Source organism: Oncorhynchus keta, unplaced genomic scaffold (genome assembly GCF_023373465.1).
Source record: "Oncorhynchus keta strain PuntledgeMale-10-30-2019 unplaced genomic scaffold, Oket_V2 Un_scaffold_18076_pilon_pilon, whole genome shotgun sequence".
Taxonomy (NCBI): Eukaryota; Metazoa; Chordata; class Actinopteri; order Salmoniformes; family Salmonidae; genus Oncorhynchus; species Oncorhynchus keta.
In genome coordinates, this window is record NW_026290833.1 from 85,893 (window position 1) to 100,319 (window position 14,427).

Below are 14,427 nucleotides of genomic sequence, written 5' to 3' on the forward strand. Positions count from 1 at the left end.
AGCGACAGTCGAGGGGAGCACCATGCAGTGTGAATATTGTAGCCTGTTGATGATGGGGTATATGAGGCTGGAACAAACTGTCGTGAGAACCGGATTGTGGCCAATGTCTTGAAATGAAGTGGCTAACCAGATAGTCAAAGAAAAACAGTGGTCCAATGGAATTGGATGGTTCTGGGTGGGGAGGACGGTTTCAGCACAACGCTTATTGGACGAACATGGATAAAACTTTTGCTTGAATTCAATCAGAAGACTGACGTTTACTTGAAAAGAGTAAAGTTTTTAAAAAATACATACATTCAGAGAGCGAGAGAGAGAGAGCAAGTGATGTACGAATCCGAGGCGGGGAAGCGGAGTCATGAAGGATAAATCGGCCCTGGAATAGAACCACAGAACAGCGGCGTTCTATAATAACGGGATTCGTGTTAGCAATAATAAAACGACGCGTGTAGAAAATCTCTCTAAATTGCTTCATGTAAAAAAAAATAAAAAGCAGAGCGAGGAAATCTGTTTCCTGGTTAAGGGGGGTGGGTGGGTGGGTGGGGGGGGAGGAAAATCTATTATTCATGCTTAGTGTTAGGGAAACTAGAGAGAGCGTTTAGCATTACGATTTATCAAGAGGGCGAAAAAGACCCCCCCAGAAGTTACCAGTGGAGGGATACCGAATGACAGTCGTCCAGGTATTGGTAAAGCACTTGAGCTTGAGGGATTGTCTGAAGTGGGGTTGAAGCATGGGCTGTGCTTCAAGCATTCATATCTCCGATAGGGTGGTCTATCAAAGTGGAAAGGAATCGGACGATTCCCAGCAGACCAATGCCACTCCTGCCCCAGGACTTCTGATCAAACCCAGCACTATCAAGGTGAGACGCACACAGGCCACTCGTCTTGGAGAAGAGCCACAGACACACACACACACACACACACACACACACACAGTTTCTCCTTATGTGTTATGTCTGAATGTCCCATACTTCCTTCTACAGTACCATCCAATGTATTTATGATTTGGTGATATGAGGATATTGAAACGGGTGCTGTACGGCATTAATATGGACCATCAAACCTTGTGCTGTACAGCATCAACCTCCTCTTCTGTCTGTCTTTACTTTCGGAGAAGGAGAAGTGGATTAGGCGTCAGTCCAAATGTATGACCTCGGTGACCCACGCCCCCTCCCTCCACACAGAGCAGGTCGTGGGGTCATACAGAGAGTATTGTTCAGTCTTCCATAACACTATATAGACCATAAGGCCTAGCCAGGCAGGCAGTGAGGAGGACATACAGAGAGTATTGTTCAGTCTTCCATAACACTATATAGACCATAAGGCCTAGCCAGGCAGGCAGCGAGGAGGACATACAGAGAGTATTGTTCAGTCTTCCATAACACTATATAGACCATAAGGCCTAGCCAGGCAGGCAGTGAGGAGGACATACAGAGAGTATTGTTCAGTCTTCCATAACACTATATAGACCATAAGGCCTAGCCAGGCAGGCAGTGAGGAGGACATACAGAGAGTATTGTTCAGTCTTCCATAACACTATATAGACCATAAGGCCTAGCCAGGCAGGCAGTGAGGAGGACATACAGAGAGTATTGTTCAGTCTTCCATAACACTATATAGACCATAAGGCCTAGCCAGGCAGGCAGTGAGGAGGACATACAGAGAGTATTGTTCAGTCTTCCATAACACTATATAGACCATAAGGCCTAGCCAGGCAGGCAGTGAGGAGGACATACAGAGAGTATTGTTCAGTCTTCCATAACACTATATAGACCATAAGGCCTGAGGAGGACATACAGAGAGTATTGTTCAGTCTTCCATAACACTATATAGACCAGCCTAGCCAGGCAGGCAGTGAGGAGGACATACAGAGAGTATTGTTCAGTCTTCCATAACACTATATAGACCATAAGGCCTAGCCAGGCAGGCAGTGAGGAGGACATACAGAGAGTATTGTTCAGTCTTCCATAACACTATATAGACCATAAGGCCTAGCCAGGCAGGCAGTGAGGAGGACATACAGAGAGTATTGTTCAGTCTTCCATAACACTATATAGACCATAAGGCCTAGCCAGGCAGGCAGTGAGGAGGTCATACAGAGAGTATTGTTCAGTCTTCCATAACACTATATAGACCATAAGGCCTAGCCAGGCAGGCAGTGAGGAGGACATACAGAGAGTATTGTTCAGTCTTCCATAACACTATATAGACCATAAGGCCTAGCCAGGCAGGCAGTGAGGAGGACATACAGAGAGTATTGTTCAGTCTTCCATAACACTATATAGACCATAAGGCCTAGCCAGGCAGGCAGTGAGGAGGTCATACATCTACCATGTCACAGTTTCCCCGGCTATTTTCTCTCATCAATAGATGCCATTTGTTTACAGCTTGTGGTTATTTCACTTCCAGCCAACTCTGTGTGTGGGAGTAGTTGAAATTCAATCTAACAAGCAGTACAGCATTTGTACAGTTGCATACTGACACATATTGGGCCTACAGTATTTTAAACGTGTAATGTTTTTAAATAAAATAGCAGAATGGTATTTGAACTCTTTAAAAATGAACAGGTGGTGGACTCCTGTCAAATGTAGGACACCTACACTTCGTGTGTGTGTGTGTGTGTGTGTGCACAGTGCTCGGCAGTACTGTAGTTGTGTAAATGAAGATACAGTGAACATTACCGTGGTTTGATTGAATATTCCCTGTAGTCATCATTGGACTGTCATGTTCATTCACGTTAATGCATGTGGACGTGGCTGTTGGGGCTGTAGTGTAGAATGTATTCACTCTGACATTCATGTTGTTTACTACACGTCCAGGATGGTAAAGCCACGTCATCGCTCTGTTGGGCCATGAAATCAACAAACAGTGACATGTCATCTAATGTGGTACTGATTGAAATCCAGCAGGACTTTTCTGCCCACACACAGCTTGATCTGGGCATAGAGTACATCCAACTCACAATGTTGATACAGACATGTCATTTAATGTGATCGAAATCACGTCACAATGTCATCTTTTATCTAGGATATAGTACAGTATGTAGGCCTGTCCAATCACAGCAGGTGTAGAGGCAGTATGTAGGCCTGTCCAATCACAGCAGTATGTAGGCCAGTATGTAGGCCTGTCCAACCACAGCAGTATGTAGGCCTGTCCAATCACAGCAGTATGTAGGCCTGTCCAATCACAGCAGTATGTAGGCCTGTCCAATCACAGCAGGTATCGAGGCAGTATGTAGGCCTGTCCAACCACAGCAGGTGTAGAGGCACTATGTAGGCCTGTCCAACCACAGCAGGTGTGGAGGCAGTATGTGTGGGGGCAGTATGTGTGGGGGCAGTATGTGTGGGGGCAGTATGTGTGGGGGCAGTATGTGTGGGGGCAGTATGTGTGGAGGCAGCAGGTGTGGGGGCAGCAGGTGTAGAGGCAGCAGGTGTAGGGGCAGCAGGTGTGGGGGCAGCAGGTGTGGGGGCAGCAGGTGTAGAGGCAGCAGGTGTAGAGGCAGCAGGTGTAGAGGCAGCAGGTGTAGAGGCAGCAGGTGTAGAGGCAGCAGGTGTAGAGGCAGTCACAGTTAACAGGCACCAGGTGTCGAGGCATGACCAGTGGATATAAAGTATAATATAGCAGGTGGATAGATGGGGCAGCAGGTGTAGAGGCAGCAGGTGTAGAGGCAGCAGGTGTAGAGGCAGCAGGTGTAGAGGCAGTCACAGTTAACATCAACACCAGAGGAGTCGATTATCGTGGGATGACCAGTGGATATACAGTATAATATACAGTGATAGTATATCGTGGGATGACCAGTGGATATACAGTATAATATACAGTGATAGTATATCGTGGGATGACCAGTGGATATACAGTATAATATACAGTGATAGTATATCGTGGGATGACCAGTGGATATACAGTATAATATACAGTGATAGTATATCGTGGGATGACCAGTGGATATACAGTATAATATACAGTGATAGTATATCGTGGGATGACCAGTGGATATACAGTATAATATACAGTGATAGTATATCGTGGGATGACCAGTGGATATACAGTATAATATACAGTGATAGTATATCGTGGGATGACCAGTGGATATACAGTATAATATACAGTGATAGTATATCGTGGGATGACCAGTGGATATACAGTATAATATACAGTGATAGTATATCGTGGGATGACCAGTGGATATACAGTATAATATACAGTGATAGTATATCGTGGGATGACCAGTGGATATACAGTATAATATACAGTGATAGTATATCGTGGGATGACCAGTGGATATACAGTATAATATACAGTGATAGTATATCGTGGGATGACCAGTGGATATACAGTATAATATACAGTGATAGTATATCGTGGGATGACCAGTGGATATACAGTATAATATACAGTGATAGTATATCGTGGGATGACCAGTGGATATACAGTATAATATACAGTGATAGTATATCGTGGGATGACCAGTGGATATACAGTATAATATACAGTGATAGTATATCGTGGGATGACCAGTGGATATACAGTATAATATACAGTGATAGTATATCGTGGGATGACCAGTGGATATACAGTATAATATACAGTGATAGTATATCGTGGGATGACCAGTGGATATACAGTATAATATACAGTGATAGTATATCGTGGGATGACCAGTGGATATACAGTATAATATACAGTGATAGTATATCGTGGGATGACCAGTGGATATACAGTATAATATACAGTGATAGTATATCGTGGGATGACCAGTGGATATACAGTATAATATACAGTGATAGTATATCGTGGGATGACCAGTGGATATACAGTATAATATACAGTGATAGTATATCGTGGGATGACCAGTGGATATACAGTATAATATACAGTGATAGTATATCGTGGGATGACCAGTGGATATACAGTATAATATACAGTGATAGTATATCGTGGGATGACCAGTGGATATACAGTATAATATACAGTGATAGTATATCGTGGGATGACCAGTGGATATACAGTATAATATACAGTGATAGTATATCGTGGGATGACCAGTGGATATACAGTATAATATACAGTGATAGTATATCGTGGGATGACCAGTGGATATACAGTATAATATACAGTGATAGTATATCAGTGGGATGACCAGTGGATATACAGTATAATATACAGTGATAGTATATCGTGGGATGACCAGTGGATATACAGTATAATATACAGTGATAGTATATCGTGGGATGACCAGTGGATATACAGTATAATATACAGTGATACAGTGATAGTATATACAGTGGGATGACCAGTGGGTATACAGTATAATATACAGTGATAGTATATCGTGGGATGACCAGTGGATATACAGTATAATATACAGTGATAGTATATCGTGGGATGACCAGTGGATATAAAGTATAATATACAGTGATAGTATATCGTGGGATGACCAGTGGATATAAAGTATAATATACAGTGATAGTATATCGTGGGATGACCAGTGGATATAAAGTATAATATACAGTGATAGTATATCGTGGGATGACCAGTGGATATACAGTATAATATACAGTGATAGTATATGGGATGACCAGTGGATATACAGTATAATATACAGTGATAGTATATCGTGGGATGACCAGTGGATATAAAGTATAATATACAGTGATAGTATATCGTGGGATGACCAGTGGATATACAGTATAATATACAGTGATAGTATATGGGATGACCAGTGGATATACAGTATAAATATACAGTGATAGTATATCGTGGGATGACCAGTGGATATATACAGTATAATATACAGTGATAGTATATCAGTGATAGTATATCGTGGGATGACCAGTGGATATACAGTATAATATACAGTGATAGTATATCGTGGGATGACCAGTGGATATACAGTATAATATACAGTGATAGTATATCGTGGGATGACCAGTGGATATACAGTATAATATACAGTGATAGTATATCGTGGGATGACCAGTGGATATACAGTATAATATACAGTGATAGTATATCGTGGGATGACCAGTGGATATACAGTATAATATACAGTGATAGTATATCGTGGGATGACCAGTGGATATACAGTATAATATACAGTGATAGTATATCGTGGGTATACAGTATAATATACAGTGATAGTATATCGTGGGATGACCAGTGGATATACAGTATAATATACAGTGATAGTATATCGTGGGATGACCAGTGGATATACAGTATAATATACAGTGATAGTATATCGTGGGATGACCAGTGGATATACAGTATAATATACAGTGATAGTATATCGTGGGATGACCAGTGGATATACAGTATAATATACAGTGATAGTATATCGTGGGATGACCAGTGGATATACAGTATAATATACAGTGATAGTATATCGTGGGATGACCAGTGGATATACAGTATAATATACAGTGATAGTATATCGTGGGATGACCAGTGGATATACAGTATAATATACAGTGATAGTATATCGTGGGATGACCAGTGGATATACAGTATAATATACAGTGATAGTATATGGGATGACCAGTGGATATACAGTATAATATACAGTGATAGTATATCGTGGGATGACCAGTGGATATACAGTATAATATACAGTGATAGTATATCGTGGGATGACCAGTGGATATACAGTATAATATACAGTGATAGTATATCGTGGGATGACCAGTGGATATACAGTATAATATACAGTGATAGTATATCGTGGGATGACCAGTGGATATAAAGTATAATATACAGTGATAGTATATCGTGGGATGACCAGTGGATATACAGTATAATATACAGTGATAGTATATCGTGGGATGACCAGTGGATATACAGTATAATATACAGTGATAGTATATCGTGGGATGACCAGTGGATATACAGTATAATATACAGTGATAGTATATCGTGGGATGACCAGTGGATATACAGTATAATATACAGTGATAGTATATCGTGGGATGACCAGTGGATATACAGTATAATATACAGTGATAGTATATCGTGGGATGACCAGTGGATATACAGTATAATATACAGTGATAGTATATCGTGGGATGACCAGTGGATATACAGTATAAATATACAGTGATAGTATATCGTGGGATGACCAGTGGATATACAGTATAATATACAGTGATAGTATATCGTGGGATGACCAGTGGATATACAGTATAATATACAGTGATAGTATATCGTGGGATGACCAGTGGATATACAGTATAATATACAGTGATAGTATATCGTGGGATGACCAGTGGATATACAGTATAATATACAGTGATAGTATATCGTGGGATGACCAGTGGATATACAGTATAATATACAGTGATAGTATATCGTTGGATGACCAGTGGATATACAGTATAAATATACAGTGATAGTACAGTGGGATGACCAGTGGATATACAGTATAAATATACAGTGATAGTATATCGTGGGATGACCAGTGGATATACAGTATAATATACAGTGATAGTATATCGTGGGATGACCAGTGGATATACAGTATAAATATACAGTGATAGTATATCGTGGGATGACCAGTGGATATACAGTATAAATATACAGTGATAGTATATCGTGGATATACAGTATAAATATACAGTGATAGTATATCGTGGGATGACCAGTGGATATACAGTATAAATATACAGTGATAGTATATCGTGGGATGACCAGTGGATATACAGTATAAATATACAGTGATAGTATATCGTGGGATGACCAGTGGATATACAGTATAATATACAGTGATAGTATATCGTGGGATGACCAGTGGATATACAGTATAATATACAGTGATAGTATATCGTGGGATGACCAGTGGATATACAGTATAATATACAGTGATAGTATATCGTGGGATGACCAGTGGATATACAGTATAATATACAGTGATAGTATATCGTGGGATGACCAGTGGATATACAGTATAATATACAGTGATAGTATATCGTGGGATGACCAGTGGATATACAGTATAAATATACAGTGATAGTATATCGTGGGATGACCAGTGGATATACAGTATAATATACAGTGATAGTATATCGTGGGATGACCAGTGGATATACAGTATAAATATACAGTGATAGTATATCGTGGGATGACCAGTGGGTATACAGTATAAATATACAGTGATAGTATATCGTGGGATGACCAGTGGATATACAGTATAATATACAGTGATAGTATATCGTGGGATGACCAGTGGATATACAGTATAAATATACAGTGATAGTATATCGTGGGTATACAGTATAAATATACAGTGATAGTATATCGTGGGATGACCAGTGGATATACAGTATAAATATACAGTGATAGTATATCGTGGATATACAGTATAAATATACAGTGATAGTATATCGTGGGATGACCAGTGGATATACAGTATAAATATACAGTGATAGTATATCGTGGGATGACCAGTGGATATACAGTATAATATACAGTGATAGTATATCGTGGGATGACCAGTGGATATACAGTATAATATACAGTGATAGTATATCGTGGGATGACCAGTGGATATACAGTATAATATACAGTGATAGTATATCGTGGGATGACCAGTGGATATACAGTATAATATACAGTGATAGTATATCGTGGGATGACCAGTGGATATACAGTATAAATATACAGTGATAGTATATCGTGGGATGACCAGTGGATATACAGTATAATATACAGTGATAGTATATCGTGGGATGACCAGTGGATATACAGTATAATATACAGTGATAGTATATCGTGGGATGACCAGTGGATATACAGTATAAATATACAGTGATAGTATATCGTGGGATGACCAGTGGATATACAGTATAATATACAGTGATAGTATATCGTGGGATGACCAGTGGATATACAGTATAATATACAGTGATAGTATATCGTGGGATGACCAGTGGATATACAGTATAAATATACAGTGATAGTATATCGTGGGATGACCAGTGGATATACAGTATAATATACAGTGATAGTATATCGTGGGATGACCAGTGGATATACAGTATAATATACAGTGATAGTATATCGTGGGTATACAGTATAAATATACAGTGATAGTATATCGTGGGATGACCAGTGGATATACAGTATAAATATACAGTGATAGTATATCGTGGGATGACCAGTGGATATACAGTATAATATACAGTGATAGTATATCGTGGGATGACCAGTGGGTATACAGTATAAATATACAGTGATAGTATATCGTGGGATGACCAGTGGATATACAGTATAATATACAGTGATAGTATATCGTGGGATGACCAGCGACCCAAACACCGTGGCTGCTTCACTGGGCACCAAGCAGCCAAATCTCTGGACATGGAATAGACCTACCTAGATCCTGGGCACAATGTTAACAGGCAACCATCTACTACTGGGCCGTACGTAGGGAGGCCTGACCTAGTACTGGGCCGTACGTAGGGAGGCCTGACCTAGTACTGGGCCGTACGTAGGGAGGCCTGACCTAGTACTGGGCCGTACGTAGGGAGGCCTGACCTAGTACTGGGCCGTACGTAGGGAGGCCTGACCTAGTACTGGGCCGTACGTAGGGAGGCCTGACCTAGTACTGGGCCGTACGTAGGGAGGCCTGACTAAGTACTGGGCCCTACGTAGGGAGGCCTGACTAATTACTGGGCCGTACGTAGGGAGGCCTGACTAAGTACTGGGCAGTGTGTAGGGAGGCCTGACCAAGTACTGGGCAGTGTGTAGGGAGGCCTGAGCTAGTACCGGGCAGTACGTAGGGAGGCCTGACCTAGTACCGGGCAGTACGTATGGAGGCCTGACCTAGTACCGGGCAGTACGTAGGGAGGCCTGACCTCGTACCGGGCCTTTGTACGTAAAAAAACAGGGAGGCCTGACCTAAAAGTACTGGGCCAACAACGGAGAGAGCAATAAAATAGAGAAATAATAGATAAGTAAAAACATAATGAGATACACATTGAGTAACAATAACTGGGCTATATACACAGGGAGGCCTGACCTAGTACTAGCAGCAATTTGTAAGTCGCTCTGATAAGAGCGTAGGGAGGCCTGACCTTAAATGGTACTGGGTACTGGGCAGTACGTAGGGAGGCCTGACCTGGTACTGGGCAGTACGTAGGGAGGCCTGACCTGGTACCGGGCAGTACGTAGGGAGGCCTGACCTAGTCCCGGGGGAGGCCTGACTTAGTACCGGGGAGGCCTGACCTAGTACCGGGCAGTACGTATGGAGGCCTGACTTAGTACCGGGCAGTGACTAGTACCGGGCAGTACGTAGGGAGGCCTGACCTGGTACTGGGCAGTACGTATGGAGGCCTGACCTAGTACTGGGCAGTACGTAGGGAGGCCTGACCTAGTACTGGGCAGTACGTATGGAGGCCTGACCTAGTACTGGGCAGTACGTATGGAGGCCTGACCTAGTACTGGGCAGTACGTAGGGAGGCCTGACCTGGTACTGGGCAGTACGTATGGAGGCCTGACCTAGTACTGGGCCGTACGTAGGGAGGCCTGACCTGGTACTGGGCCGTACGTAGGGAGGCCTGACCTAGTACTGGGCAGTACGTAGGGAGTCCTGACCTAGTACTGGGCAGTGTGTAGGGAGGCCTGACCTGGTACTGGGCAGTACGTATGGAGGCCTGACCTAGTACTGGGCAGTGCGTAGGGAGGCCTGACCTAGTACTGGGCAGTACGTAGGGAGGCCTGACCTGGTACTGGGCCGTACGTAGGGAGGCCTGACCTGGTACTGGGCCGTACGTAGGGAGGCCTGACCTAGTACTGGGCCGTACGTAGGGAGGCCTGACCTAGTACTGGGCCGTACGTAGGGAGGCCTGACCTAGTACTGGGCCGTACGTAGGGAGGCCTGACCTAGTACTGGGCAGTGTGTAGGGAGGCCTGACCTGGTACTGGGCAGTACGTATGGAGGCCTGACCTAGTACTGGGCAGTACGTAGGGAGGCCTGACCTGGTACTGGGCAGTACGTATGGAGTCCTGACCTAGTACTGGGCAGTGTGTAGGGAGGCCTGACCTGGTACTGGGCAGTACGTATGGAGGCCTGACCTAGTACTGGGCCGTACGTAGGGAGGCCTGACCTAGTACTGGGCTGTACGTATGGAGGCCTGACCTGGTACTGGGCCGTACGTATGGAGGCCTGACCTAGTACTGGGCCGTACGTAGGAGGCCTGACCTAGTACTGGGCTGTACGTAGGGAGGCCTGACCTAGTACTGGGCTGTACGTATGGAGGCCTGACCTAGTACTGGGCCACGTAGGGAGGCCTGACCTAGTACTGGGCTGTACGTAGGGAGGCCTGACCTAGTACTGGGCCGTACGTAGGGAGGCCTGACCTGGTACTGGGCTGTACATAGTACTGGGGACACAACCACAACAGCAGGCGTACAGACAGTTTTAACACCAGAGAATAATGGCATTGATTCACATTTAATTATTTGATTTAACCTTTATTGAACTAGGCAAGTCAGGTAAGAACAAATTCTTATTTACGAGTTTATTTACAATGTCGGCCTACATCGGCCAAACCCGGACGTCACTGGGCCATTTCAAGCGGTCCCATGTGCTCTGCACATGAACATGAACACAGCAGTTGGAACGTAGCGAATGGTATCAACCATATGGAAACCATGTGTTCTGATGTATTTGATACCGTTCCACCTATTCTGCTCCAGTCATTACCACGAGCCTGTCCTCCCTGATTAAGGTGCCACCAACCCTCCTGTGGGACACAGTGTGCTACTTTATACATCTTCTTTGTGATCGTTCAGAGGACCTGAAGTGCACCATGTCCCAGGCACAACTCTCCCTGCCTGCCTCTCCAGATCCTCCTACCCAGGCCTGGGTCCTGTTCATTAGTGCGCACCGTACCTAAACGCTTTGCAACTGAACGGAAAATGAAGTGTTTCATTGGAAAACTTCAGGTAGTTCCGTCCTTCCCTGATTCAGTCTGTTGTCTTATGCTTGGTGACTAGTGAAGAAGACCCAGGTCATCAGACCAGACAGCAGAACCACCCCAGTCAGACAGCAGAACCACCCCAGTCAGACAGCAGAACCACGCAGTCAGACAGCAGAACCACCCAGTCAGACAGCAGAACCACCCCAGTCAGACAGCAGAACCACCCAGTCAGACAGCAGAACCACCCAGTCAGACAGCAGAACCACCCAGTCAGACAGCAGAACCACGCAGTCAGACAGCAGAACCACGCAGTCAGACAGCAGAACCACCCAGTCAGACAGCAGAACCACCCAGTCAGACAGCAGAGCCACCCAGTCAGACAGCAGAGCCACCCAGTCAGACAGCAGAGCCACCCAGTCAGACAGCAGAGCCACCCAGTCAGACAGCAGAGCCACCCAGTCAGACAGCAGAACCACCCAGTCAGACAGCAGAGCCACCCAGTCAGACAGCAGAGCCACCCAGTCAGACAGCAGAACCACCCAGTCAGACTGCAGAACCACCCAGTCAGACTGCAGAACCACCCAGTCAGACAGCAGAACCACCCAGTCAGACAGCAGAACCACCCCAGTCAGACAGCAGAACCACCCCAGTCAGACAGCAGAACCACCCCAGTCAGACAGCAGAACCACCCAGTCAGACAGCAGAACCACCCCAGTCAGACCAGACAGGCAGAACCACCCCAGTCAGACCAGACGGCAGAACCACCCCAGTCAGACCAGATGGCAGAACCACCCCAGTCAGACAGCAGAACCACCCAGTCAGACAGCAGAACCACCCCAGTCAGACAGCAGAACCACCCCAGTCAGACAGCAGAACCACCCAGTCAGACAGCAGAACCACCCCAGTCAGACCAGACGGCAGAACCACCCCAGTCAGACCAGACTGCAGAACCACCCCAGTCAGACCAGATGGCAGAACCACCCCAGTCAGACCAGATGGCAGAACCACCCCAGTCAGACTGCAGAACCACCCCAGTCAGACCAGACTGCAGAACCACCCCAGTCAGACCAGACTGCAGAACCACCCCAGTCAGACCAGACTGCAGAACCACCCCAGTCAGACCAGACAGCAGAACCACCCCAGTCAGACGGCAGAACCACCCCAGTCAGACGGCAGAACCACCCAGTCAGACCAGATGGCAGAACCACCTCAGTCAGACCAGACTGCAGAACCACCCCAGTCAGACTGCAGAACCACCCCCAATCAGACTGCAGAACCACCCCAGTCAGACTGCAGAACCACCCCAGTCAGACTGCAGAACCACCCCAGTCAGACAGAACCACCCCAGAACCACCCCAGTCAGACGGCAGAACCACCCCAGTCAGACAGAACCACCAGTCAGACCAGACGGCAGAACCACCCCAGTCAGACGGCAGACGGCAGCAGAACCACCCCAGTCAGACCAGATGGCAGAACCACCCCAGTCAGACCAGATGGCAGAACCACCCCAGTCAGACCAGACGGCAGAACCACCCCAGTCAGACCAGACGGATGGCAGACCCCAGTCAGGCAGAACCACAGTCCCAGTCAGACCAGTCAGACCACTGCAGAACCACCCCAGTCAACCAGACTGCAGAACCACCCCAGTCAGACCAGATGGCAGAACCACCCCAGTCAGATGGCAGAACCACCCCCAGTCAGACCAGACGGCAGAACCACCCCAGTCAGACCAGACGGCAGAACCACCCCAGTCAGACCAGACGGCAGAACCACCCCAGTCAGACCAGACGGCAGAACCACCCCAGTCAGACGGCAGACTCAGACCAGATGGCAGAACCACCCCAGTCAGACCAGATGGCAGAACCACCCCAGTCAGACCAGACTGCAGAACCACCCCAGTCAGACCAGACTGCAGAACCACCCCAGGCAGAACCACCCCAGTCAGACCAGATGGCAGAACCACCCCAGTCAGACCAGATGGCAGAACCACCCCAGTCAGACCAGATGGCAGAACCACCCCAGTCAGACCCAGAACCACCCCAGTGGCAGAACCACCCCAGTCAGACCAGATGGCAGAACCACCCCAGTCAGACCAGATGGCAGAACCACCCCAGTCAGACCAGATGGCAGAACCACCCCAGTCAGACCAGATGGCAGAACCACCCCAGTCAGACGGCAGAACCACCCCAGTCAGACCAGACTGGCAGAACCACCCCAGTCAGACGGCAGAACCACCCCAGTCAGACCCAGACGGCAGAACCACCCCAGTCAGACCGGCAGAACCACCCCAGTCAGACGGCAGAACCACCCCAGTCCCAGTGCAGAACCACCCCAGTCAGACCGGCAGAACCACCCCAGTCAGACGGCAGAACCACCCCAGTCAGACGGCAGAACCACCCCAGTCAGACCGGCAGAACCACCCCAGTCAGACGGCAGAACCAGCCCAGTCAGACGGCAGAACCACCCCAGTCAGACCAGGCAGAACCACCCCAGTCAGACCAGACGGCAGAACCAC

The 14,427-nt window shown here is 46.2% G+C and overlaps 1 protein-coding gene across 1 annotated transcript in view; it reads left to right on the forward strand.

Annotated features, from left to right (window-relative positions):
* Positions 1-553: 553 nt before the first annotated feature.
* Positions 554-14,427, forward strand: part of LOC127927839 (uncharacterized) — a 29,484-nt gene continuing 15,610 nt past the window's right edge. The window contains exon 1 of the mRNA XM_052514550.1: positions 554-857. Coding sequence (XP_052370510.1) covers positions 729-857 — 129 coding nt within the window. The 5' untranslated portion in view covers positions 554-728. The remainder of the gene's footprint in view (positions 858-14,427) is intronic.